This window comes from Dermacentor silvarum, chromosome 5, assembly GCF_013339745.2.
Source record: "Dermacentor silvarum isolate Dsil-2018 chromosome 5, BIME_Dsil_1.4, whole genome shotgun sequence".
In the NCBI taxonomy this organism is placed as follows: domain Eukaryota; kingdom Metazoa; phylum Arthropoda; class Arachnida; order Ixodida; family Ixodidae; genus Dermacentor; species Dermacentor silvarum.
The window spans coordinates 6,344,627-6,370,382 of record NC_051158.1 but is presented as its reverse complement, the minus strand read 5'-3'; the positions used below and the strand labels follow the sequence as shown (position 1 = coordinate 6,370,382).

Sequence of the window (25,756 nt, the reverse complement as noted above, 5' to 3'; positions counted from 1 at the left end):
TGGCATGCCAGGAACGCTGTCGCTCGTAGGCGCCCACGCGTCTAGCGCTAGTCACGCGAAATGTCGCCAACGCGTTCGGCGTCGGCAAGCGACAGCGTTGTCGGCACTGTACCAAACTTGGTTAGCCTGCCTGCATTTGTGGCATGCCAGGAGCGCTGTCGCTCGTAGGCGCCCTCGCGTCCAGCGCTAGTCACGCGAAATGTCGCGAAAGGGAAGGTACCTCCGAAAATGATCGCTCGAGAATACATTTCCACACGCGTAGTTAAGTTAAACCGACTTAAGACCTAGCAGGCAACCAAGTTCATACCTAGCAGTAGCAGCCAGTAGCTTTGCTCTGCCTAAGCTTTGCGCGACCGAGTGCAAACTTGTCTGATTTTTTTTTTTTTTTTTTTTTGGCATGCATAATCAGTGTGTGCACGTCATATCAGACAGGGAATTTTCGCCGTTTTTGTAGCGTCGCGCTGACAGACAGGAGAGGTGGGGACGAGCCGAAAATTTGTTTACCAATCGTTGAAGGCTAGTGGCAGAAATGGAAACATTGTCGCAGTTTCACCTGAAAGGCGAAGCATCAATTGCGATAGCAAATTTGTAGAGAGCTATACGGAGTAAGTGATATTAGCTTTATCAGCTGTATAAACTTGGACATGCAGCAGCACCGGCAACACGCAGAACTGTTGTTGACGCCGTCGGCGTTATGCCCGCGTTCGCTCAAAATGCGTGCGGCGTTGGTGACTGTTACCGGAGCCTCTGATATAAATAGGCACTTGGTGCCGCAGCTAAACGTCGCCTCCCTTTCCTCCCCCCCCCCTCCCCCATGGCCTTTCGCGCGTAGGAAGAGGCGCGTTTGCTCTACATATATGGTGATTGTAAAGGAGGAAAGAGACGCCTACTTCTGCAGCCCTTAAGGGAGCACGGCGCAGAACGCGCGTTTGTTCTCCGCCGTGCGTTCACTCCCCGTGAAAGCGCGCGCCCCTCGCGCCCTTTCACTCGCACATACAGCGTTCGGCGCGCGGCGACGATTTCATCTCCACTGACGTCATACGGAACCTCACGGCAACGGCGACGGCGACGCCGACGGCAGAAATCTCCTTTGGAGTGTCCATATAATTGCTATCGCAATAATAGAAACAAATTGGAATAGCTTTACGTTATCGGGCCCTTGTTGTCGCCTTATGTGTCAAAGCTAATGGCTTTCTTTGACTTTCTCACCCATTTTTGTGCTCGGTCGTCGGACTTTCACCTCACTACAAAAAGGCGCCGACGCAAAGGTCACGTGTGCTCGCTCAACTGCCAAACGCCAACTATTGTACCTCTTTGAGACGCATGTGCTGTTCACCTATGTTACCCCTACATGTACGCTGGTTAACGGCTCTGTTATCTACGGAATTGCGCAACTAAACAGCAAGAGTCCCCTAAATATTATTACTGCAACAAGCTTTCGCCGTCAAACACACTAGTCCTTTAATTTCTTTAAGCGTTGGGCTTACATTGATAATCATCCACGATTGTTCCTGCACATTTTTTCTTGTTATCTCAGTCTTATTAGGCCTCGCCACTATTATATGGCGACTAAATATCTTTAATTTTCCTAACAAAGAACAATTTTGAAACAACGCGCATGTTGGAAGTGATTTGAAGCGAAGGTTTCGTGAAGAGGTTAATGAAATGCTGCGAAACTAATGCGACGTGTACAGTAGGCTTTAATGTCGTCTTGCACGCGCAACATGTGATCTCAAGCAATGTTTGTTTTCATGTACTGCGCCGGTCAGAAAGTTTAACGCCATGCAATTAAGGTTTACGTTTATGGACTACACCGTTCACAAGCTACGCTTAACGCGAATATGCGGGTCATGCGAATGCACACATGCGAGCCGCCGGCGTGGTGAGGCGAAAGGAGGAAGGCTACTTCTTATGATTGTCGAGGGAAGAAAGAGGAGGAGAGGCGTATGGCTGGGTAGAATAAGACACGACGGTAAGCGTTAAGGTTAACTACTATTCGCCCGTTTCCCTTTCCAGCGTCTGTGCGTAAATGAAAACAGGCGCGTGCGCCTGTTTCATTTCAGACGCGATGGAGTATGCGAGCAAACGTACTCTGTCGCACACGTCATCTTTCGCACATGTGCGTCACAAACACGCTACAGTGACGTGTTTGTGACGCACATGTGTGTCACAAAAGTTGCAGCGACGTTTCACTTCGTGAGCGCACGTGCATGTTCGCGGCGTTCATGCGCTTGCGCGTAGTTCACGAAGTGAAACGTCACTGTAACTTTTTTTAAAGCAAGTCATACTTATCCGACCCTAGTGAACGTTACTGACAGTGGCTGCTCCATAGTTTCTGCTGCTGTCTTGCCGGGTAGCTACCGCGCAGAAAATGAAAATAATCACGTGTCCGATCGTGATAGCTCACCGACCGGGTGCTCGAACATAGCCTCGGAGATCGGGCGATGCACCCAATCTCGGAGGACATGCCTCGAGAGAACTCGCTCGAGGGAGAACCGCGTCGTGCACGCTGCGATTCCAACATGTGGGTAAAATTTGCGAATCTTTTTTCCCCCGACAGGTTCAGGCAAGGCTGTCCTTAATTACAAAACTTAGTGCCGCGCAGCGTAGAGTTACCAACTCTCGAATGGACGAAGTCTGTGCGAGGGAAAGGGGTGAGAAGGAGGAGGGGCGTGGCTGGCGAAGACCGACCCGGTCAGTGCCAAGAGTATGTTTGCGATGATATATGGCGGAAAGGTTGGCGGGGGGGGTCGCCTCGTAAAGCCCTCTTCTCTTTAAAGAATCCTGTTATTCTCACCTCATTTCCTCTTTATCACCAATGCTAAGTGGGTTCGTCCTGATACATACCAACACTACGTGCATCTTACCATAGTTGACCGCCAGTTCGCTAAGGGAGACTAGAAACGGCATGCTTTGCGGCAACGGTGGCATATTGCAAATCTTCTTAAAATCGGTCTACTCGACCAAGTGAATGGCGGAGTCCGAAAAAAGAATACAAAATGAAAAGACCCGTTACAAGATGCAGCGCAACTAGTTAGCTTGATTCCGTAATGGCCACTGCCATTATACGAGCGTACGCCAGCAGACAATAAAAGGTGTCGTCGACGGTGTCGGCAATTGCGATGACCTTCTGACGTTGTACGTACGCGACCTTCCAGGCCAAAACAAAGGGAGCACACGTCATGCAAATGGAGGCTATGCGACCGGCCTTGCTGCCTATGTATGGCGCCACGCCTTCAACGCGAGGAGCGTGGATGCGTGGGGAGCGGTTGCTCTTTATGAGCACACGTGAAACTGTACCGACCAACTCTGGCTTATTATTATTTTTTTTTTGCCACTCACTGCGATCACTCTAAGACAGCGTTGATAATGCTAACGGTGAAAACTTTATTTGTCTTCTGGTTCAAGAGAGTTTTCTTGGCACAGCTCAATCACTCTACCATTCTTTGGGATTATTGTTTATTTCCCCGGCTTTCGATGTTATAACAACGATTATTCGAGACCTGCATCCTGTTTAGAGTGCTGATCGGAGGCTGAGGACGAGTCAATATGCGATGATGCAGCAAGTTTTTCCGGCCACCTTTACTTCAATGTGAATTGTCCGTCGAAAAAAAAAGTGCTTTCATTGACACAAGGTACACCCCAGGTGTTTGTTCTGCTTGAAGTGTTCTATGGAATTTGAACGCTGCCTCCCTGGCCCAGCTCCAAAATCCAGAAATCAGCACGGAAAATCAGTCAAACGATCAATCAATCAATGAAAGCACTTTATTTTCGACGGACAATTCACATTGAAGTAAAGGTGGCCGGAAAAACTTGCTGCATCATCGCATATTGACTCGTCCCCAGCCACCGATCCGCACTGTAAACAGGATGCAGTTCTCGAATAATCGTTGTTATAACATCGAAAGCCGGGGAAATAAACAATAATCCCAAAGAATGGTAGAGTGGTTGAGCTGTGCAAAGAAAACTCTCTTGAACCAGAAGACAAATAAAGTTTTCACCGTTAGCATTACCAACGCTGTCTTAGAGTGATCGCAGTGAGTGGCAAAAAAAAATAATAAGCCAGAGTTGGTCGGTACAGTTTCACGTGTGCTCATAAAGAGCAACCGCTCCCCACGCATCCACGCTCCTCGCGTTGAAGGCGTGGCGCCATACATAGGCAGCAAGGCCGGTCGCATAGCCTCCATTTGCATGACGTGCGCTCCCTTTGTTTTGGCCTGGAAGGTCGCGTACGTACAACGTCAGAAGGTCATCGCAATTGCCGACACCGTCGACGACACCTTTTATTGTCTGCTGGCGTACGCTCGTATAATGGCAGTGGCCATTACGGAATCAAGCTAACTAGTTGCGCTGCATCTTGTAACGGTTCTTTTCATTTGGTATTCTTTTTTTCGGACACCGGCCATTCACTTGGTCGAGTACACCGATTTTAAGAAGATTTGCACTATGCCACCGTTGCCGCAAAGCATGTCGTTTCTAGTCTCCCTTAGCGAGCTGGCGGTCAACTATGGTAAGATGCACGTAGTGTTTGTATGTACCAGGACGAACCCACTTAGCATTGGTGATAAAGAGGAAAGGAGGTGAGAATAACAGGATTCGTTAAAGAGAAGAGGGCTTTACGAGGCGATCCTCCCCCCCCCCCGCCAACCTTTCCGCCATATATCATCGCAAACATACTCACAATGGTATTCACATCTTGGTCACATGACTGCCATGATCAAGAAAAAATTGAAGCGGTTTCGTCGAAGGCAGGAAATGACTTGACCACGATGTGCAAAAGCTTGGAACTGCAAAAACTGTGGGGTGTGCTTGAGAAAGGTGTGGAATGTTCGTTAGATACGCTTTTTGCTCCAAAGACGCATAAAGTGAACGTGTTGTTACGAGTGATTTCCAAAATAGCATTGTTCTCGGCATTGCCTTGAATGTTAACCTAAACTTAAGTACAGCGGGGAAGCATCGATGACTAGTGTCACCATGGCGCCGGCAGGGAGTCACTGCGCTTTCGCTCTCACCTTGGTGAACTCGGTCTATGTTCGCAACCCCCACTATCACCACGACCGGCTGCTGGGCACAACAGATGATACGACGTGAACAGAATCGTAAGGAAAACTTCATTAAAGCCCTAAAGGTACACTAAAGGCAAAAATTATTTCAGCTGTGTTAGTATACAGGAGGCACACGTGAATATCTTGGGAAATATCTATAAAGACGCCACGGCTACCTTGCTTCTCCACAAGAAGAGTAGAAAATTACTTATCAAGAAAGGGGTCATGCAAAAAGAGACAGCCTCTCCAGTGCTGTTCACTGCATGCTTAGAATGATTAATCAAGCTATTACACTGGAAAGGCTTAGAAGGAGTGAGTGTCAACGTCGAATATCTCGACAACCTTCGGTTTGCAGATACATTGTCCTGTTCAGTAACACTGGGGATGAATGGCAACAAATGGTTGAGGGCCTTAACCGAGAAAGTGTAAGAGTAGGGTTGAATATAATATGGAGAACACAAAGGTTCAATATAACCTGGCAAGAGAACAAGAATTCATGATGGCCACTCAGGCTCTAGAAACTGTGCAGGATTACGTACGTTTGTCTAGGTCAATTACTCATAGAGGACATTGATTATGAGAAGGAAATTTACAGAACGATAAAATTGGGTTGGACTGCCTGCGGCAGGCATTATCAGATCCTGACTCGGAGCTTACTGCTTCAGTTGGAAAGAAAAGAGTACGATGATTGCACTCAACCGGTGCTAGTAACCTATGGGGCAGAAACTTGGATGTTAACAAAGAAGCTTGAGAACGAGTTCGGGACCTAGCTGAGAACGTTGAAATTAAAATTGTCAGGCATAACGTTAAGAGACCGGAAGAGAGCGGTGTGACTCAGAGAGCAAAAGGGGATAGTCGATATTGTAGTTATCATTAAAAAAAATGGTTCTGGGCAGGCCGGTAGACCATTAGAGTTACAGCTAGAATGGGTGCCAAGTGAAGGGAAGCGCAGTCGAGGACGTAATGAATTTCGTAATGAAATTACGAAATTCGCAGGGGCAAGTTGGAATCAGCTAGCGCAAGACAGGGGTAATGGTAGATTGCTGGGAGAGGCCTTCGTCCTGCAGTGGACATAAAAATAGGCTGCTGCTGCTCCTGCTGCTGCTGATGATTATGATGATGATGATGATGAGGTAGATTATAACTCTCTCTCTCTTACCGTTTACGTAGTACAGGAATAGCGGAGACGCAGAAGCGAGCGGCAGGGCTCATGGCGCCCCCTCGTGACGCTGAGTTCAACTTGAGCACGCGGAACTATAACTGCAACGACTTTGTTCGACTTAGCCTCGGGAGTAGCAGTCATTAACATTATGTGGTTGAAGAAAACGTCATGCCGAAAAGGCGCCGTTGACGTCGTCTGCATACCCGGTAGTGCAGTACCGGTGGCAAAAGCTTGCCTCCAATGCAAAAAGGGTCGTGAGCACGTAAGCAACTGCGTGCCTAAACCGTAAGCAAAAAGGACGTGTCATGTTATCTATCCCTTTAGTGCCGCGTGCGAGATTAACGTATTCGGGGCATCCGAATGCATACACTACTGTCTCTAAGAAGGGCACTCAGCCCGGTTGATCACCCAAACTGCAGCGGCAAGGATATATATGTCCTCAGTGAACGCTTCCCTCCATAACGACGACGGACGATTGCCACAGCAAACTCTCTGGCCGGAGAGAGCAATGACCGTCGATGTCAGTTGCATGTCGCCTGTTACCTCCCTTCCCCTCCTCCTCTTCGGACCTCTCACCCTATATAGCTATCAGGCACTACGGACGCAGCTGCGCTTACCTAGGTACGTCCGCTCCGTACACCTACAGCGCTCCTCCATATCTACCGCGTACTTTTACCTTCGCACGAGCAACGCAGGGCGCGCGCTGCAAGCCAGGCGGTCCGCGACCGCTCTCTGGGCAGGTATTTCCGTTACACGCTGAGCGCCCTGTGGCGGAGGGTTTGGTCGGTGAGAGGAGGTGAGCGTGAAGGATGAGTGCGTTTCCAGCAGCGCGGCGAGTTCGCGGCGCGTTTATATCGCCTCTCCTCCCCCTGACGCCCCTCCCCCCTGCTCTCCGGCAGAGGCGCGCTGCTGCGCTCTCCGTTTTATACATTTATGTCTTTATGACGCACGTAGGACAACGACAGCTGCGTCCTGCCGCCGAAGCCTACCGCCGTCGCCGCCGATGACGACGACGACGACCGAGCAGCACCTGCGCCGTTAGGGCAGCTCGAACCCACGCTGTGCCGCCAAATCTGTCGCGCCTCGAGGGACGATCCAAGCAGCGCCCAGCAACGACAACGAGTCCGACGCGGGATTCACTTTCGGCGGGGAATTCCCCGCGCACGCTACACCACCAAGCAACCGACCGTCCCCCAACTCTCTCTCTCTCTTTCATTGAAACCTCGCGTTACCGTCCGGTCACTCGAAACCACGTCTGGGATTGCTGACTGACGTGCTAGATCGGCTACGGCAAACCGCGTTGGCCACTGCTGTTGCTACAACGCCATCGTCACCACCAGCAGCGAAGCCGTGAGTATACACGGTCCTTGCCTGTGTAATCTCTCTCGCAGGCTTATCAATCTCGCTTGCTGGTTGCTGCCCGTGTGCGCGCAGCTTGTCCACTGCTCGCGAAACGCTGGGAGAGTTGTTTTTATCGCAATTTTTGTCTGGTCGTTGCGTGTGTTCGCGCAAGATCGCGATTTGGCTGTATACACGGTATTCGGCGATGACAAACGTATGCCCAGCGTGCAATGCATTGGTGTAGGGGCTGACATGGTCCGTCCGGGGACATGGAGTTCACTTATGCCATCTGCATATCTTTGTCGTCGAGTGGCCGAGATAAGCTGAATGCCTAACAGCACAGATATGGCATCTTTTGCGCATTACGCGCAATGCTGGGACGGGGTAGCTCGTTTATGTGATGGTTCGAATCTCGAGCATTCTACACGGTACTTGCTGTAAAACCAACTCATTGTTTCTGGGTGTTAGGGGAGGCTGCTCGTTTCTTTCGATGTTTAGTTGCTGGGAATGCGGCAAACTTTTCGCTTTTGCATAGATTAACGACGCTTTGTGCCTTGCTTTTCTTTGGAGAATGTGTTTGTTTTCGAACACACGTTAAGTGGCGCCCTGATAAGTCGGGTGGTTGAGACAAAGGAATGGGCAAAGAGTGCAAGCTGCAAGTGTACCTTGGCGACAAGCCGGCAATATGCCATGGGCTGTTCCGTGCTTGCGTTTTAATCATGTGATTCTGGCTCTTCCCTTTCATATCGCTGCGTGTATGTGTGCTTGCATGTGTGTTTTCATGTATTTCCCTTCAAATACATTATCACAAACTCGGTTTTCTTCCTTCATTTTGCGCACGGTAGCGTCCGAACTACGACGTACAACTCGCTTTGACACGAGTACTACGACATTATCTGCCAACTCTCCCGAATTTTTCGTGAAGTTTGCAAATTTGTGCGTGTCCTACTGTAAATTCTGCGAATGCTGCTAAATACCGTCTGCTAATACGAAAACTAACTAAATACCGTCTGCAAAAAAATTTTAAAAGATCGGTTGAAAAATATGGGGCGAGACAAAATTCAAAATAAAATGTACGCAAAAAAAAAGAAAAGTAATCGTTATTGTGCCTGCATCCGCCCTCTCGTAGCAGCGCGTGATGCCGCATATATCCAGATGGGTGCCGTCTCTGAGCGAGTTTGTTCAGACGTGGTCCTGAAGCAGGTGATACTGACAGCAGCAGAGACGCTGATAAAAGTCACTGATCGGAAAGAAATGTCACTGTCTGCTGTTCCAATGCTGCTGCTTGCACGCTGCATCTAAAGGTGAATTAATTGTTTATAAAATGCGGATGTATCCCAAGGTGTGTGCTGATAGCAAAATGAAATGCACACGTGCGATCAGTCAACCTTACAAAGTCCAAAATTTTCTCGATTCAATAAAATGGGAGTAGCACCTTCTTTTCTCTTTATCATTTCTTTTGTCTGTGCTGCTGGACGAGCATATCTCTCCGAGTATTGTTATGCAGTGCTTTCTGGCAACGCATTACAGGCACCTTCAAACGTTACGGTCAGTGCCTCCCAGCGGCAAGTTATTTCAGCGACTGAACAGTACACAACAAAGATGTTCTCCGCAGTTCTTGCATGCCTGCGTTATCTTCGCCTTTATCTCGGCGAGCGCACCCTGGACGGTGTTGTTGCCTGAAGGTTGCTCCTTCCGTCGTACTGTGGAGATAAACGGAGCGGAACAGAGGCCGACGAAGGCCGAAAGAAATCCCTGCATTCCCTCACGTTGGCTCTTGCCGCGATGATTCATACGAGTGGTATGCCCGGTAGATGGCGCTCTTTTGTTTCCTCGTTTCTGCATCAATCGATCGGCATGACGTATATTGTTGGCTAATCACAGCAGCGGTATAACACCCAAGATGTGAGTGCGTCGTGTCCTTTAAGCGCCAGGTTGTTTACGCTATGAAGGTATACATAAGCGTAAACATGTGATCAAGCTTTAGCTCGCAACCTGCTCCGCTTCCCCCTTTCAATACACGTAAAATGAAAACAAACAAAGAAAACGTGAAAAATGCTTTAATCAAACTACCGCCTAGCCTATTTGAAATATATGCGCTGCGTTTCAGACATAGTGGTAAAATATCCCGGGTGCTGAAAGCAGAATTTTGGTTTAGTGGCTGATAACTTCTTCGAAAATTGCCGAGAAACAACGTTCTAAAAAACATTAAAAATTTAGCGAGGGGTTTACAAGCCCCTAACTGTGCGCCAAACAACAAATATTGTGCAATACTGCAAATCTGGAAAAGTGTGATTATGAGTATGCAGAGTAAGTAAAATTTTTACAATTTTTCCGATGATTTTGCGGAAATCCTATATACTCACAAATATGTAGTATACGAGGGAGTAATGAAACGTCAAAGTTTTGACGTTTATTTTATTTATTAGTTCTAGTTGCAGAGATCTAATCTTGCGTATGTAGTTTCTGATTGCTTAATCTGTTGTTTTTCGACAATGTTTGTTAAAAAACAACTGATTGACTAAACAGAAGAGCTGCTCCCTAAAGTCAGTAGATTTCAACTTATCAGGAAAAGGAAGTATCAGGAAAAGAAGAATCAGGAAAAGCTCACCAAATTTGGTACAGTGGGTGCCAGGCTACATGAGATCTTCGTTATCATGTAATAAGATGTAGGGGTACTTGAAGTAGCAGATCCTCTCAAACATGCATCACGAAGCATTAGATTTTTACGTTGAAGGAACACGGAACGCTGGTTCTGACATCTTGTGAAGTTTTATTTCATCATAGCTTCAGAAGTGTAATTTTCAAGATCGGATGATGCGAAGAACATCGCGCGTCGTCTAATCCTCGAAGGCTTTGTTAAACGCCATGGCGCGCTGAAAAAGAAGGAAAAACAGTAAAAATGCCCAATCACATGCACAAAGGCGCCAACTTACAATTAGGATCTATTTCTGAAGACCTGCTTAACAAATGCATGCGCCTCAAACCCATGGCATCATTCACATGTCGTTGATCAAAAACAAATAAAAGCTTAAAGAGGCCATGACATCGCCGTCGAAATTGGCCATCATTGTAACTGAGAGTAATGGGGCCAATATTGTTAAACACACACACTCATAAAAAAAAAAAAAGCTAGGCTCTATGCGTATAAGCGGGCATTCGAACTTGTGTAGCTTGTCTTGCGTGACATCGAGAAGTTCACGACCCCCGCTGTGTTATCTGCTTCAAAACATTCGATAACCAGCTGCGTGCCTTGCCTGCTTTATCCTTTCTCTGGCGCCCAGTGGCGCAGCAATCTGCGCCATTTCCACTGGATGCATTTTCGCTAGTTGGCGCAAGTATGTTTGCATGCTGCCTCCTTGCCGCTTTCGCGCAATCCCCCCCCCCCCCCCCCTTCCTCCGCCAATCATTCTTTTTTTTCATTTCACCACTACGTCTGATGTCGAATTGGCCCACGATAAGATGGTTCTGCATGGTGTTTGACCTAAGCGCATAATGTACAGCTTTCAATAATCCAAATGCATACCACGTGTCCACTGGCGCGCAACCGTGTTTATACAATGCGTAACCACCGCGAAAATCTTTTTCTTCATTTTTTTTTTTGTCGAAGTCGCGACAGCATACTGACAAAATAACGCTGCAGTGTTTTCCAAGCGCCACCCTTTGAGTCGTCTCTCTTTATCGGCTCTTTTGCGGCTTAAGCAATTCCACGAACTTTGCGAAACGGGGCCACAGCCGATATGACTGGGCTATATATATATAAGGGTACGTGTTCGCTATCTCTCTGCACTTAAGCGCTTCGGCGATCCACAAGGCCCGGAGGGCTGGAGGCGTGCACCATTCTGAGAGCTGCCCCGTCCGAGGTCGCTATAACGTGAAGCTATTAACAGCGAAGCTGTTCTTGGTCGAGCGTGCCCCGTCGATGACGGAGGAGCAGAGCCGGAGAGGTCACGTGACCAGCTCGCAGGGAGGAGAGGAACCGACCAATCGGAGCGCGCGCCGGGGAGGAGGAGGAGAGGAGCCGGGGTATAATAGCAGATGTTTGCGCCGTGCGCTCTTCGCACGATGGACACCGCTCTGCGTCCGCTTGGCGCCCGGTATAGCGGTAAAGACCTCAAAATAGTTCATAGTTGATTCGTTAACGTGGTTTGAATCGGAGTGCTATAGAAGCACTTCATCCATCCTCGTTGGGGACTTCAACGTGGATATAGTTAAGGAATCTTGGCTAATCGCAAAAAAAAAGAAACATACGCGACAATCGCACAAACAGAACGACCACAGCTCCGCTGTTTCGACAGATTTCAGCATTTCTTTCCCAATCCGTTTCTGTTGCATTTCCGTGAGTAACGTACGACTCTCAACAACACCTAGATATCACAAGGCCTGTTCACTCCGATCCGTGACGTACACATCGTTTTGTCAATTCTTCTTCTCTGAAGATATGTTTTGGCGGCATTTTAATGCTCCGTTGCACGCCACTGCAATGTTCGACTAGCCGCCACACGCTACGCAAGGAAACGCGAACCAATAGGAGACGCCGGCACTACTCTTTCACTACTCTTTACACCCACTTATCTACTTTCACTGCGCTAGCTCATCCCCACCGACTTCTGCGCCCCTTTCCACTTCTGCGCACTCCTCTCCTCTCGTCAGCTAATTACATAAGGAATACCTGTCACGGCAGGAAAATGCCATTCGCTTTCAAACCAAAGTCATCTGCTATATCAGCGAAGAGTGCGTTTAATTGGGAGGTTTAAACGACGCTGTGGGTCACCGCCCGTGCTTGCTTCGGTGATTACCTAAATTTGACGTCACAGAATTGGAATAAGATCCGAATGGAATAGCTTTAGGTTATGGCGCCCCAGTTCGGCACAATTCAGCACTCATTCAGCCCAGTTCAGCACTCGTTACACTGTAATGGCAGTGTAAAAATCGCGGCATGTCCCCGCCAAATTTTTCTTCCACGTACTTTGGCCAAAACATCAGCAGCGAATTTTAAAAAAAGTGGTTCTCGTCATTTGGCTTCCTTCTGCTTGTGCAGACGATTTGATATCTTCTTTTCTCCTCGCCTTTTCTACCCTTTCTCCTACCCGCATTGCGGACTATAGTCATTCTGACAGTTACTATGGTTAACCTGTCTTTCATGTCTTATTTTTTCTTCTGTCTCCCGCCAACTCCAGTAGTCGTGAGCAATGTGAGACCGGACATCCGGTTCGTTTTTAAGCAACGATGACACTTGATCTGTGAATCTGCATCTGATATTTTAATTGATTGATTGATTGGTTGATTCATTTATTGATTGATTGATTTGCGAGTTTTAACGCCCCGAAGCTCCACTGGGGCTACGAGTGACGTGATAGTGGAGAGCTCCAGAGTCCAGACTCATTTTCGCCACCTGTAATTCTGTTCAATGTGCACCTAAATCTAGGCCCACGAAACTTGCCCCGAAAATATTCAAAATTCGATTGTGTATTCGAAGCTCGTACTTTATTTTAAATATTCATTTCCGATTGAAATATTCTTATTTGATTTAAAAGCTCTCATTCGTCTTTGCTTTCGAACGTGACCTAAAATTTTAAGGAGCACTCGTGACACGTAGACCCGAATGTGACACGTAAGCAGTTACGACGTACAATCCCCATTGAACTTTTTCGCTTGTGGGAAACGTTTTTGTTCGTCATGAGGGTTTAGGCTTCTTGGCCTCTTTAATGCAAGTTTTAGTCGACTTTTCCATACAGCTGGCAGGGTTGCCAACGTGCAGCGTGATTTTCAAGTTTCTTCCTCGTGTTTTTCTTTTTTTTTTTCTTCCCGGTAGCCATGGCCGATGCTACTCGTAAATTAGAAACAGGCATAAAATTTGATACCAAAAATATTGAAAGGGAATTCATCACCCGCTGCAGTAGCTTAGATGGACATAGCGTTGCACTGCGGAGCTCGAGGTGGCAGGTTCGAACCCTGTCACGGCGGCCGCATTTCGATGAAATGCAAAATGCGAAATCCAATAACGCGTGTGTACTTACATTTACGTGCATGACAAAGAACCCCAGGTGCTCAAAATTAATCCGGAGTCGCCCCACTATACGGCATGCCTCATGTTCAGCTTGCGAACGACTTTGTGAATTCTTCTATTCACCTTGTTGAAGCGACTTTTTTTTTTTTCGTAGCAAATATCGTCAGTGACAGTTATTAGTGCAACTTAGCCTCCAATTTCTGCAACGTTTTCCTTTTTTTTTTTCTCTCGAGGCATTACGAACAAAGCTGTCTGCCTAGAGTCGAGAACGTAGTAATTTCGCATGCTGGGTTACACTGACCAAACGTCATCTATGCAAATAGCGATGCGCATTCTTGGAGGCATCGTGGTTTAATTACGCTCCGTAAATTACGCCAAGCCGTAAACTATAGCTTTCAATGTGAATCAGCCAAATGCTTTGTTAAGAGTGTCAGGCAAAGTACCGCTGAATTACGAATAACAATAAAATAAAATATGCAGCGCACTTCCTCGTTTAATCAATGCCACAACGTACTACTATACTCACGGTTCTCTGTGTATTGGCTGGGGGAGTTCACTCAGGTAGACTCCATTAAAGCTGCCATTGTGCTTCGGCTACGAGATGACAGGTACCTGTAGCTGTCTTTCCCACATACCTTCCGGCTAGCCCACGCTTCGTTGAAAATATTGTTCTTTTTGCCGCATTCCTCGAAATGGGATGATAAAGAGAGACACCTGGGTACAACGTCACACGGAGCCGGATTAATCCGGACTGCGCCGGATCCTGAGAATTGTAGTCGCGCACAATCGCACAGGCTGAAGCGTTTAACAGGCTCGATCATTCGCGCAGGCAAGGACGTGACTTCAATGAAAAGATTGCCTCGGCGGTTTCGGTTTTTCATCAATTCCATGCTGCCCACTTGTGTACCTTGTATTTAATCTTTTTTTTTTCGATGTTATAACTCGGAAGTGATTACGTAAAACATTCATCCTGCATATAAGGTCAAATCGATGCATGCGGAACTACATGGAAGTAGTTTAAATTACTGCCGTCAGCTTTCTGTAAAAAAAATTTACGCTGTTTTCGTCTAGACTGCTGTGTCGTTGCAGACGAAGAAAAGCATGCGCGAAGCGCTGTAGAGTTTTCGTAATACAGCGACATGACTTAAAATTTCAGAATACCGCACCAACATGAATCTTACCGTGCTAGGTCATACATTTATCTTTGTGTCTGGGCCAATAAAAACAGGCTTTACATCAAGGAACATGAGGAGACGTGTACTTTCTCTACTTACTTGGAGATGATGTCGTCACTGTAACCTGGGTATTCTAAAAGTAAAACAAAACAAAAAAAAAGGGGGGGGGGGGGTTAAGGGTGCCAGAAATTTTTGGCGCCCCCGCGTATGTCGCATCTGCGTTAGTCGGACCCACGTGTAGTTAGAACGCCGCCCGAAGAGTTCATGTGCAACGCGAAACCCTTGCGATCGCAGACAGTGCTTCAACGTTCAGTCGAAACTGTCAGTTTTTGGAGCACGTCATTCCGTATAGCCATTCTGTTATTGCGTATCGGTAGCTTTTACATGCCGCAGCAACGTCTACATAACTGTCGTAAGAACTTGCACTGTTGTGTAATAGGCTGCAATTCTAATCTAATCGCGTAGAAGTGCAGACCTGTTCGCTCAATAATGCTTCCATCATTAACTTAATGCTGCATGTAGCAAATCCATCTGCCTTGTACTCCTTGTGCGAGTGGCTCAGCATAAGGCAGTCAGCTTGTCAGCTTAGCATTCTATGTGTGCAGAGATCGGCCTTTCATCTATATATGTGGCTCGGTAATAGCAAAAATCAATGCTTCGTTCCTAGCCTACAAGTAAATAAGGCAAGCTGTTCAACCAGAGAGATCGTTATTGAAGGTTATGAATTCATTTGAGTGTAAACTCATGCGTGGCTGTTATTTCAACTACGCGGCAAAGATAGCTAGTAAAGTTGCCGAGCAAATGCACGCGACAGAAATCGCGAACAGTTCGTGCAATTAAGCAAATGTCACAGAGGGCTTGACATATGCTCCATAGTCTGTGATATGTCTCTTTTTTAGTTCACGCGGCGCCGTCGCGCACTAATAAACAATGATACACTCCATGGGTCAGGCACAGGACAGGCCTGTGCAGTTCGTAGTCATCCGTATGTAGCAGAAGAATTGAGCAAGGCAGTTTAGCTAGCCAATTGTTTCCATAGAACCAATCGGCTCGCCAAACTGCCTTGCTCAATGGCCCTCATCCATCGCGATGGCGACAACTGCTGGCAGAGTCGTCTCCCGCTTTGTTGCAGTTTTGCCAAGTCATCAATGTATGGCTGTTCCGGTTTCCAGTTAAGAGGAAGCTCTAGCTCGGGAGCTCCTGTAGAAATTATTGGGAATGAAGAAATCGTTTTTTCTGGCAACCACTGCACCGAATTTGATGAGGTCTGATGCATTTGATAGAATGAGTTAAAATCCAGTGGCTTTTATTAAGCATATTTTTTCTTTTAATTTACGTCTTGCCTTACCGTGCCCGAGTCGCTCACCCGCCAAAAAACTACATCGCTCTCATCTGGACTCCAGCACATCAAGGACTACCAGGCAACGAAATGGCTCATGCCGCTGCTCGAGGATTCACGGACCGAGTGGACGGAAATGTGGGCCTTACCCCAGAAGCCAATGACTCCCAACAACAGACCAATAAAGACGCACTCATCACATTCCATGACATTTGCACACATTACAAACACCAACGCCTAACGTATCCACCTCTCTCTGTGTCGAGCACGCGCCAGAGAGAAATATTGTGGCGCCAACTACAAACTCGCACTTTTCTTACCCCACGCACTTTGAACTTATTCTTTCCCGACACATACCCGACACCCAAGTGTCGCTTCTGCCCTGTCCAAACAGCAGATCTCTCCCATATAATGTGGAAATGCCCCATCAAATATCCCCCCCGCAACCTCAAACCATTAATTAGTAGCGAGGAGCTGTGGGAGACTGCCCTGCGCAGCTCCGATCCCACCCTGCAGGACCGAGTCCTGAGGTGGGCTGAGGAGGTAGCGGAGGCCTACCACGACTGGTAGGCGGACGTCTGGCAGCACAAGGTGCTAAGACTGGAGCACACAGGCCTCCCTCTCTCCCCCCGGCCCCTCCCCTTTCTTAAAAAGGGAAATAAAAGTTCATTCATTCAACTTGGGTCATACATGTTCCATACGCGACGCGCAATAATTTAGAACTACCGGAGCTCCTGGGGACTTGCTGAGCCATCTAGTTAGTTGTCTAAGAACAAAGTTTCGTTCCCCGAGTAGTTCTCTTTTTCCGAGCGGCGGTGAGTCTTAACGACCGTACAAAGAGCTACGTTCATGTCATTTGATCGCGAAGATGGCAGACGCGGTCGGCGGACTTTCGCGCAAACGACGTCTTTCTCGCGATATATGTTGCGTTCTCCAGCGATTGTTCGGATGCATCTAGCAGCAGTGACTCTGACGATGAATGGAGTTCATCAGGAAGTCCATCAGCAACTGCTTCTGGACCACTAGGCAGTTTCCACTAGGCAAAAAAAAAATTGCATTGTAACCCGTATTTCTTATCACCTAGAATGTTTAAACTTTCACGTTTTATAGGAAACTAATGTGAAAACATTTTGTAAATTTGAGATGTTTACCTTTGTTTCTTATTGTGTTATCAACGCAACAACTGAAATGTTATATCCAGTTGTCTATAAATTTTGTCTTTCACAAATAATATTGCCTATTACGCCCTAACATTTGTTTTCCAAAGTAAAATTTGTATAAAGTGCAATTATTTAGCATTCTATTACCCATCGAATGCTAAATAATTGCACTTTCTAGCCTAGTATGACGTTGTAACCATCATAACTATAATAAAATCATCACTAAAATCTTTTAAAAAGTGGCCAATCTTCCTATGGTAAGGAAAGAGTTAAGCCGTCATTCTTATTTAGGAAAATTGTTGACAATTGCAAAATCGAAAATGACTTAAGTACCGGGCTTTCAATTCTGTACCTCATTAATAGATAATTATATCGTGATTCTGTAAACAGTACCTATTAACGTGCAGTATTGAGTGACTGGACAAAATTGATGCAAGATATACACCGCTCTGAAATAAACCACTAACTTGTGAGTGAGCATTTTGCAAACGCCCTCGCAAACATTGTCAAAATTTCACGTAAGCTATAACCTTGTATACATATATATAAGCCTTTAGTCTTTAGTGCATATAAGCCTTTAGAGTTCTGGACTTTACAGGTGACGTTCTTGATGTACGCATAGTAGGAACTTGCACTGACTACATTTTTTTATTTGAATTATGGCCAAATCATCATCAGCAACTTATTTGAAGTCTGCTTCAGGACGAACCGGGCTTCCCAGCATTCTCAAACTACTGATCTCTTCCTTCAGACGACTCTAACCCTTTCCTGCAAGTTTCCTAATATCATCACACACCTAATCTTCAGTCATCCTGGACTGCGTATCGCTTCCCTTGACACCATTCGGGCTAATCTTACAGGCCACCGGTTATCTGCTGTCCACCATTACGTGACCTGTTAAACGTCAGCTACCCGTGTTGGCTGTCTTCTATAGCTGTCTCTTAAAGTTAGGCCTACACCCTTTCACGTTCCATCGTTCGTCGCATGGTCCATGGCTTCTTCTCGTACTATCTCTAAGCGTTATCTTTTCACGCCTAGTTGCGGTTTCTCGAGGCAACACACACTGAAGGATGCTCGGCGCCACACGTGTCGTCAAGTTCGTGAAAACAAGTTTATACGTGCGCTGGCAATGCTGCCTACGCTGTAATATACTCGTCACTGCATACCCGTCAGTCAAAGCAAAGCAAAAAAACACGACAGTGTTGAAGACAGAGGGAGCAGAAGTGAACTGTTTGCGAAATGAAACGACGAGTATGCCAATTCGCAGAACAACACGCAGATAGAGGGGAAAGCAGTTCTTATCTCAGCCTCGAGTGCCACGACTGCAACGACTGTGCAACTGCAGGTTGGATGTGACAGGCGCTGCACACTGAAGCCAAGGTGTGCATTAAATTTGTCACTAAAGTGTTAATCGCTGAACTTCAGTTTCAGTTTTAATTGAAAGTTAAAATGACAGTAAAGGGAGAAAATTGCGCCAGCTTACGTACGATAGTGGGGACTCATTTTTCTGCAGTTGTGAGGGGAAGGAATATAAGGTATAAAAAAAACATGGCAACTTCATGAAACGAACCACGAAGAGAGAACTGAATGCGAGTGCGTGAAGAGAGAAACAAAAGTGCGAAAATGCTTGCGTAATGCGCTTTTGATTCCCAACACTAGGACGTATTAGTGTTTTTTCTGAGCACTAACGTGTTTTTCGCCGGCGTACTTACGAAATAAAATTGCATCAGCTAAGCTATCTTGAGGATCTCTTGAAACTCCAGCTTAATCATCTGCTTCATGTCTTTTATACAAGAGCATTCAAACTCACTGGCCTTCGCTCTCAGAGTCAATGCAAAATAAAGCGGTCCGATCCCGGAAACAGTGCGGTCCAAATCTCGGCTGGCTGGCCCCGGTACTAACGCGCATTCGGTCGAGCTATTCGCTTACAATGACAATCATCGTCGATGGTTCCTGCACAACTTTTTGTCAGTTTTTTTTTTTTTTGCCTTACCAGCTTCCTCATATGCTAAGAGTGGCTTTCTTTTTAAAGCGATAGCTTTAGGGGCCCTGTTACGCGGGTCGCCGGCGTTGACCGTGCGTTGACCGTGAGAGAAAATTGTCTTCCCGTCACACCGCGGCGCACGCCGCTCGGTTCGTTGCAGCACCCACAGACGGCGCTCGCCCCCGCGCATCTGCAGCAGCGGTGACGCCAGCCAGGCGGGGGAAAGAAAAAAAAAAGAACCAGAAAGCTCGCCTTCGTGCATATCGTTCGCGGCAAGTGTTTCCCGGTAAAGATTACGGTTGCATAAGCTCCTGTTGCCAGGAAGCGTTAGAAGCGTTCTACTCTTAAAGGTGAAGCTTAAGCGTCTCCCATTCTTTCCTTCTTTTTTTTGGTATTGCAGAAGGGTAGTTGGCTAGTGCAGTTCGAACAATTTTTCGAGCTGGCGTTTCTTTAAAAGCCAACGTGATACGCCCTTACCTGCACAACCACGGCGGTCGACATCAAAGGGGAGGACGATGCGGGGGGTAAACTCCGGCTCATTCGGAACGTGTCTATGGCCTCTCAAAGAGTCAGGTGCAGCTGTTTGGCGTCACAAAAACGCGCCGGAAGCGGCTGTATTTTACGCAGGCTCAAATATGTTATGAGCACATAGGCGGCATTTCTTTTGCGGCAGAGCGCCACGGGTTCTTCTTTCGCAGCTATACAAAATGGGCTCTCTGCGAAAGCATATAAGCTCTCTCGTGACCGCGAAGGGTCGGGTATCTGGATATTTTACGCGTGAAGGTAGACAAGATTTGGTTTCGCAATCGAGACAGAAGGGCGACACCGCTCAAACATATAGTTATCAGCACTGAGGTATACCTCAGGAGCCCCTAGCAAAATACACGGGGAGGGAGAAATATATAGTTTTGCTGGGCATCTATAGCGCCGAATTAGATAGTGTTTGAAGCATTTAAAAGGAACGCAGTTAAACATCTACCGACTGTAAGGAACATTTTTAGGCGGTTAATTTAATAACGAATTGTTGAAAACCGGAATACTACAAAACTGAGGAACCAACCTTACTTAATCTTAATTAACTAAGCAATAAAAAACGTTATAACGATTCTGTAACGTTGCTTATTGAAATATCTAAATTTAAAAGAAATGTATTAGAATTGCTCTGGACTATATAACTAATTTGCAAATAGGACTTCCGCAAATCTTTCGTAAGCATTCCAACAATTTCGCGTGATTTGTGAACATATATAGAATAACATTTGTCCACTTCCGATGCTCTGAAAGATGTCTATTGAACTCCGATTTTAACTTCTTTCTTCCAAGTGCAGCAAGCTTTGTCATATGCGGCAGAGTGTAATAAAAGTTACAGGATGGGTGCCATGAAATGGGAAGTGAAGTCGAGGACGGCAGCAAATTAGGCGGTGTCATGAAATTACGAAATTTGAACGCAGGGGATGGGGCCAGCTGGCGCAAGGCAGGCATAATTTGAGATCACTGGTAGAGGCCTTCGTCCTGCAGTGGATAGAAAAATACGCTGACGATGATGATAATTCGGAGCAACACGATTTTTACCCATTGCCCTGCATTTAGATAAGAGCTCCTGCAATAAGGGTTCCTCTTGAGCGAGTTATTTACCGCAGGAAGAAAGCCAGCTCTGTGGCCTCACCGCAGAAGCCGTGCAAGAGGGAAAGGGAGGCGTTTAATTGCTCTCAGTTCAGCGTATCAGGACTTCAGTCGCATTGTGTGTGCAAGCATGCGCGCCGTATCACAAGAAGCTTAAATACCCAGTGACGACAATGATGCCTTTTCCCTGCCACCCCACTAGCCAATAGCCAATAACGTAGCCAATAGCCAGATAGCCAGTAACGACTATCTGTTATTAGCTTTTACTTTGCGATAATTAGACGTCAGGGAAAGAAGGAAAGCAAGAAAGAAAGAAAAAAAGAAAGAAGAAGGAAGAAAGAAAGGAAGAAAGACTCTCCTCGGAAAGCCGTGACAATCTCAGAGGCGATACTTTGTCCTATTCATGAGTAAGAAGTTTGCATCGAGAGGGCACCACTGACCCGCAAGTGCCGTTCATCTGTTTGGGCTAGAAGGTAAATACAACTTGCGTATGGCTGTTATCGCATGGTGGGTTGCTGTTGGCGCCTACATGGAAGGCGGAAGTCTGTCTGTCTGATAGACTTTTTATCGTGGACGCCGCCGTATTGCGTAGGCAGTGGCGCCATCTATGGACAATCGGCAGTTTGATCGACAGGTTTGGCGACACCTGTGTGTGAAAACCGCCTATCGCCCAATCTAGAACGGAGTTATCTTTTTTGCGTAAAGATAACAGTTTTCTGCGGGCGGCGCACGTGATGTGTCCCAGATTATGCCATATATGTGGTTGCTTGCTTTGAAATAAAACACTGCTGTGAGTCCCCGCTCGTGTGCCTTAGCCTCTTCTCTGTCCTCGTCTTGTGCGCTTAAAGTTTCTTTCACGCCCTTTCCTCCTCGCCCGAAGAAAGGTCTATAAAAGCTGTCCGGTTTCATTCTCTTGGTTTTTTTTTTTTTTTTTCGATAGATCCGCCGCGGTAGCTCGGTGCTAAGGCGTCGCGTTGCTGAGCGCGAGGTCGAGCGTTTGTTCCCAGCCGTGGTGGCCGCATTCCGATATAGGGGCGGAATGCAACGAAATAAAGAACCCCCAGGTTGTCAAAATTAATCCAGTCTAGTCAGTAACGCGTTTTAGCAAGTTAAAACCAAAGCACAGTTTGAAAATTCTTATGAAGGAGAAAGCCTTAGATGGCTCATGGGTCGAAAAATTCATTGTACGGCGTTAAGGCACCAGATATCACGGTGCCACCATGTCTTGGTGCCACCAACAAAGGTCTTGGGGTCGAGTGATTTAATTAACTCTACCTTAACTAAGATAGACTTAATTACGGCATTCGAACCGACGACCCTTGGTGGGAGTCGAACCCTCGACCTTTGGTGGGAGAAAACAAGTAATAGGAACTATCAACGCATTCGAACGCGAATTTCGACTAATTTAAGGAATGTCTCGTAAGCGCGCAAGGGCTCTCGCTTTCATCCTCTTTAGCGTATATATATGCTGCAGCGACGGTCAACCTTTATCATTCTGAACTGATGAAGTGTTCCTCCTTAGTGTCTCTCTAGTAATGCGTTACCTTAATCTCGTGCAGCAGCGTCCCGCAGCCATGACACCCATCGACAAGCAGCAGCTCCTGCGGGCCCGCGTCCGCTACCCGTCCTACCTGAACGTGCTGCTGTTCGCCGGCACCATGGCCGCCTGCCTGGGCGTGGTCCTCTGCTCGTACCACCTGGTGTACGCCGCCGACCCCGTGGTCTGGATCACGGGCCTCGCCTCGTTCGGCGTGGGCGTGGCCCTGGCACTGCTGGCGCTCGCGCTGCTCGCCACGTCGCTGCTGTGCAAGCGCCAGACGCTCGAGGCCTCGTGGATGCCGCACAGCGTGTCGCCGTACGAGGAAGACTTCGGCACCGACTACTACTTCGGCGACGCCGACGACGCCGGTCGCGTGTACAGGCCCACGACGTACGTGGCGCCCAAGATCCTCGTCTCCAACCCGCTGGCAGCGCCTGTGGCGGCCAGCATGTACCGGCTCGTCTACGGCGGGGACGCCAAGTGAAAGACGTCGCCGTAGAGCGTAAACTTAGGCTTTTAAGTCGGGTACAACTTAAGCAGGGCAGGAGAGGCGTCCCCCGCCCGGATGACCGAAGCGCGGCAGCCGATTGCTTCCGCGACTAAAGAAATAGTCCCGCTGACGCCACGTGGCCCAGCGCGGGCTGCCACGTTCTCCGTCGGTGCGGTCACCGTCCGTCCGGGGCATGACGTTAGTCTAGAGTGCCCGCCCTTTGGTGGAGGGTCGTTATCGTCCGCCTTTGAGGGGGCAAATGCCGCTGCCTTCTAAAGTTGTATCCGACTGTATAGTTGGTTATTCACGATCGTCTAGAGACAGCGCGTATAAAATGAGGAACGCACATGGTAGACCCATACATAGCGTTGACTTCCAAGTGGTTTTACCGAAGCAGGCTAAATTCTTTAGTACTAAAAACTTGACTTGTTGGAGTTGGTACATTCTGAAAGTATACTCAAGCGGCGAGATGGAACCAGCACTGAAGGCATAAACAACAGGACTAGTTATAGTCCTGTTATATGTGGTTTCTGTCCTGGTCTGATCGCCCTACTTCAATATACATTCAAAAATTTCATTATATCGGAGTGATCGAAGTAGATCGGCAGACTTGGTGAGCACTGTGTAAGCGGCCCTTCTATCGTTCTTCTTGACAAAGAAAAAAAGCATTCATGAGCATAGTGTGAACCTTGCTCTTTGCACTATCTCGACTGTAAATGTGCTCCCTCTGACCAGTAAGAACCAGTTGGAAATCAGCGTTCTGTATATATAGATCTTCATGCTGCGCCCTTGTTTTATAGGCAGTTATTACATGATTGTGAAAAACGCCGCTGCCTGCAATTTTTGAACAAAGGGTGTGATTTTGACTCCTTAATATAGAAGTAGCTGTTTCATTTAAGGAGTTTAAATTTTACTTCATCATTATTTTACTCCATTGTAAAAGAGTTCTTATAACCCCATGGAGCCTGCCCAAGCGGTGTAGGTGTATACTCCCATAGGGGAGTTGAAAAACTCACGAAAGGGAGTCAAATGAGGGACAAGCAGTAACTTCCACATAAAGACGTTGCCAGTACTCCATTGTCCATTTTAGTGTGGTATCTGCGGTCGTTGATGGAACGCTTTGAATAGGGTGGGGGCAAATAATTTGACTCCCTCTTAGAGAGTCCCGCTAAAGGCATTGTCAGTATTCCCTTCGTTCTACCAAACTGCGCCTGATGTGACGGTGCGGTTGGCGCAACATAGAAATTTGTGGCGCGAACGTTATATACAGCTTTCTTTCTTGATCCTACGATATGTAACAATAATATTACAGAAGCATGCACCAAGAGAGGTACACTTATCACACCTTTCAGAGGACAGTGCAGGGTCACTCAGTATACAGTTCGAAATGTGTTCTTTCTCTTGACATGATGCGCTACGCTCCTTCATATTCAAACGATTTTAGATACGGGCGGCGGAAAACTTGACCAAGATTTCCAGTACCATTGAAATCAAGTAATCCTTCAACTTATCGAGAGTCCCAGCGCCGGTCTCGGTGGCACCAACACAGGCCGGGCACGAGTACCTCTTGAAGGGTGCTTTCCTAGCCCTTCTCGAGCGTCCTGCTCTCCACTAGAAAGCGTCATTGCATGTTTCACACGTCCGTAGGTGTGTATATCCACTACACTCCACGCTCCTAATATAGTGCTACACCATCTGTAGTACATACATTGCTACTCACAGCGTTATGGCTTATATAGTCGTCATCCTCTCGGGCATTTTATTTCCTGTAGTCAAGAGCCGATGTTCATTGTAATTTGTGCTATGTTGCTTTCAACCGATTATAAAGCGCTGTGAATTCCATTATTACGTATCTCAATGTCATCTACCATCACCATGCAGTATCGCCTGCAACGGCGATGTCGGCAATCTGTAAAGTGACTCCTCATTTATATATATATATATATATATATATATATATATATATATATAATGCTGTGTGTCAACTGCTGTTCAGTCAGCAACACTGTGTATCAATGCCTTCCCTATACTGTTCCTGGCGGGAATGCACTAGGCAAACAACGTCCGTGACAGTACCAACGTGTATTACCAAGCTCCAGAAGTACTGAAATTCTTGTGAGTGTGCACACAGTTCGTAGAATACAGCTACGCCTATTTTGATAACCAAAACAATAATCGTCATCGCTTCAGAGCCTAATTCTGTTTATCTTGCTTTCTTGGACTTTACGTCGTTCTTATAATCGTCAGCCCAGAAAGAAAATCAGGCACACAACAATAAAAAAAGAAAAGAAAACCTTACAGTTAGAAGAAGTATTGCTGCATGAACGCGCTAAAGCTGGTATGAAAACAGCACTAGTTTAGCACAGCAGTTACGTAGGTTATCTACCGCGGGATCTGAGCAGATAGTGATTCTAGCCAGTGAAAAACCTTGCAACATTATGTTCCCATATACAAGAGCAGGTTTGGTAATCGGAATAGCATATGCTGTGAGATATTCAGCATTTTGTCACTTCCCGCAGTCCATGAACTTCTAAGGTCGACTGTATGCATTAGCAGAGCTGACAGCTAGTTGGTGCAAAAAAGACGAAAAGCGCTGGCTTACTCTGTGCTCTTTTTTTTTCAACCCTACGTTTATTTACGTTACAAGTATTGTGTGGTTGAGAAGCTGTCGGGAACCTGTTGGATCCCAATGGTCATCTGGTGGTCTCGCCGTCGCAACGAACCAAAAGAAAATTTTGTCAGTGTTTTTTTTTTTCAATTTTGCCTAGTCGCGCTGTCTATACTATAGCGATACATGTACATATCAGCTGCTTAACGTTACATGACCTCGCAAGTGCCTTATTAACCTAATTGTGACAACCAGTGCTGCGCGCTATGCCCGTTTATT

General features: G+C 46.9%; 1 protein-coding gene across 2 annotated transcripts; it reads left to right on the top strand.

The window, feature by feature from the left end:
- Positions 1–7,115: 7,115 nt before the first annotated feature.
- LOC119452847 (uncharacterized) lies at positions 7,116–25,434 on the top strand. Of its 2 annotated transcripts, none has more exons than XM_037714801.2 (2): positions 7,116–7,557; positions 22,402–25,434. In XM_037714801.2, the coding sequence occupies exon 2, from the start codon at positions 22,414–22,416 to the stop codon at positions 22,861–22,863; it is 450 nt and encodes a 149-aa protein (XP_037570729.1). In that variant the 5' UTR covers positions 7,116–7,557; positions 22,402–22,413; the 3' UTR covers positions 22,864–25,434. The 2 variants fall into 2 exon arrangements, with proteins under 2 accessions (XP_037570729.1, XP_037570728.1); XM_037714800.2 differs by having other exon boundaries at positions 7,118–7,557; positions 22,399–25,434.
- The last annotated feature ends 322 nt before the right edge of the window (positions 25,435–25,756 follow it).

What these genes read in the sequence shown, in the direction of transcription:
- LOC119452847 (XM_037714801.2), top strand. Translation starts at nt 22,414, where the DNA reads ATGACACCCATCGACAAGCAGCAGCTCCTGCGGGCCCGCGTCCGCTAC.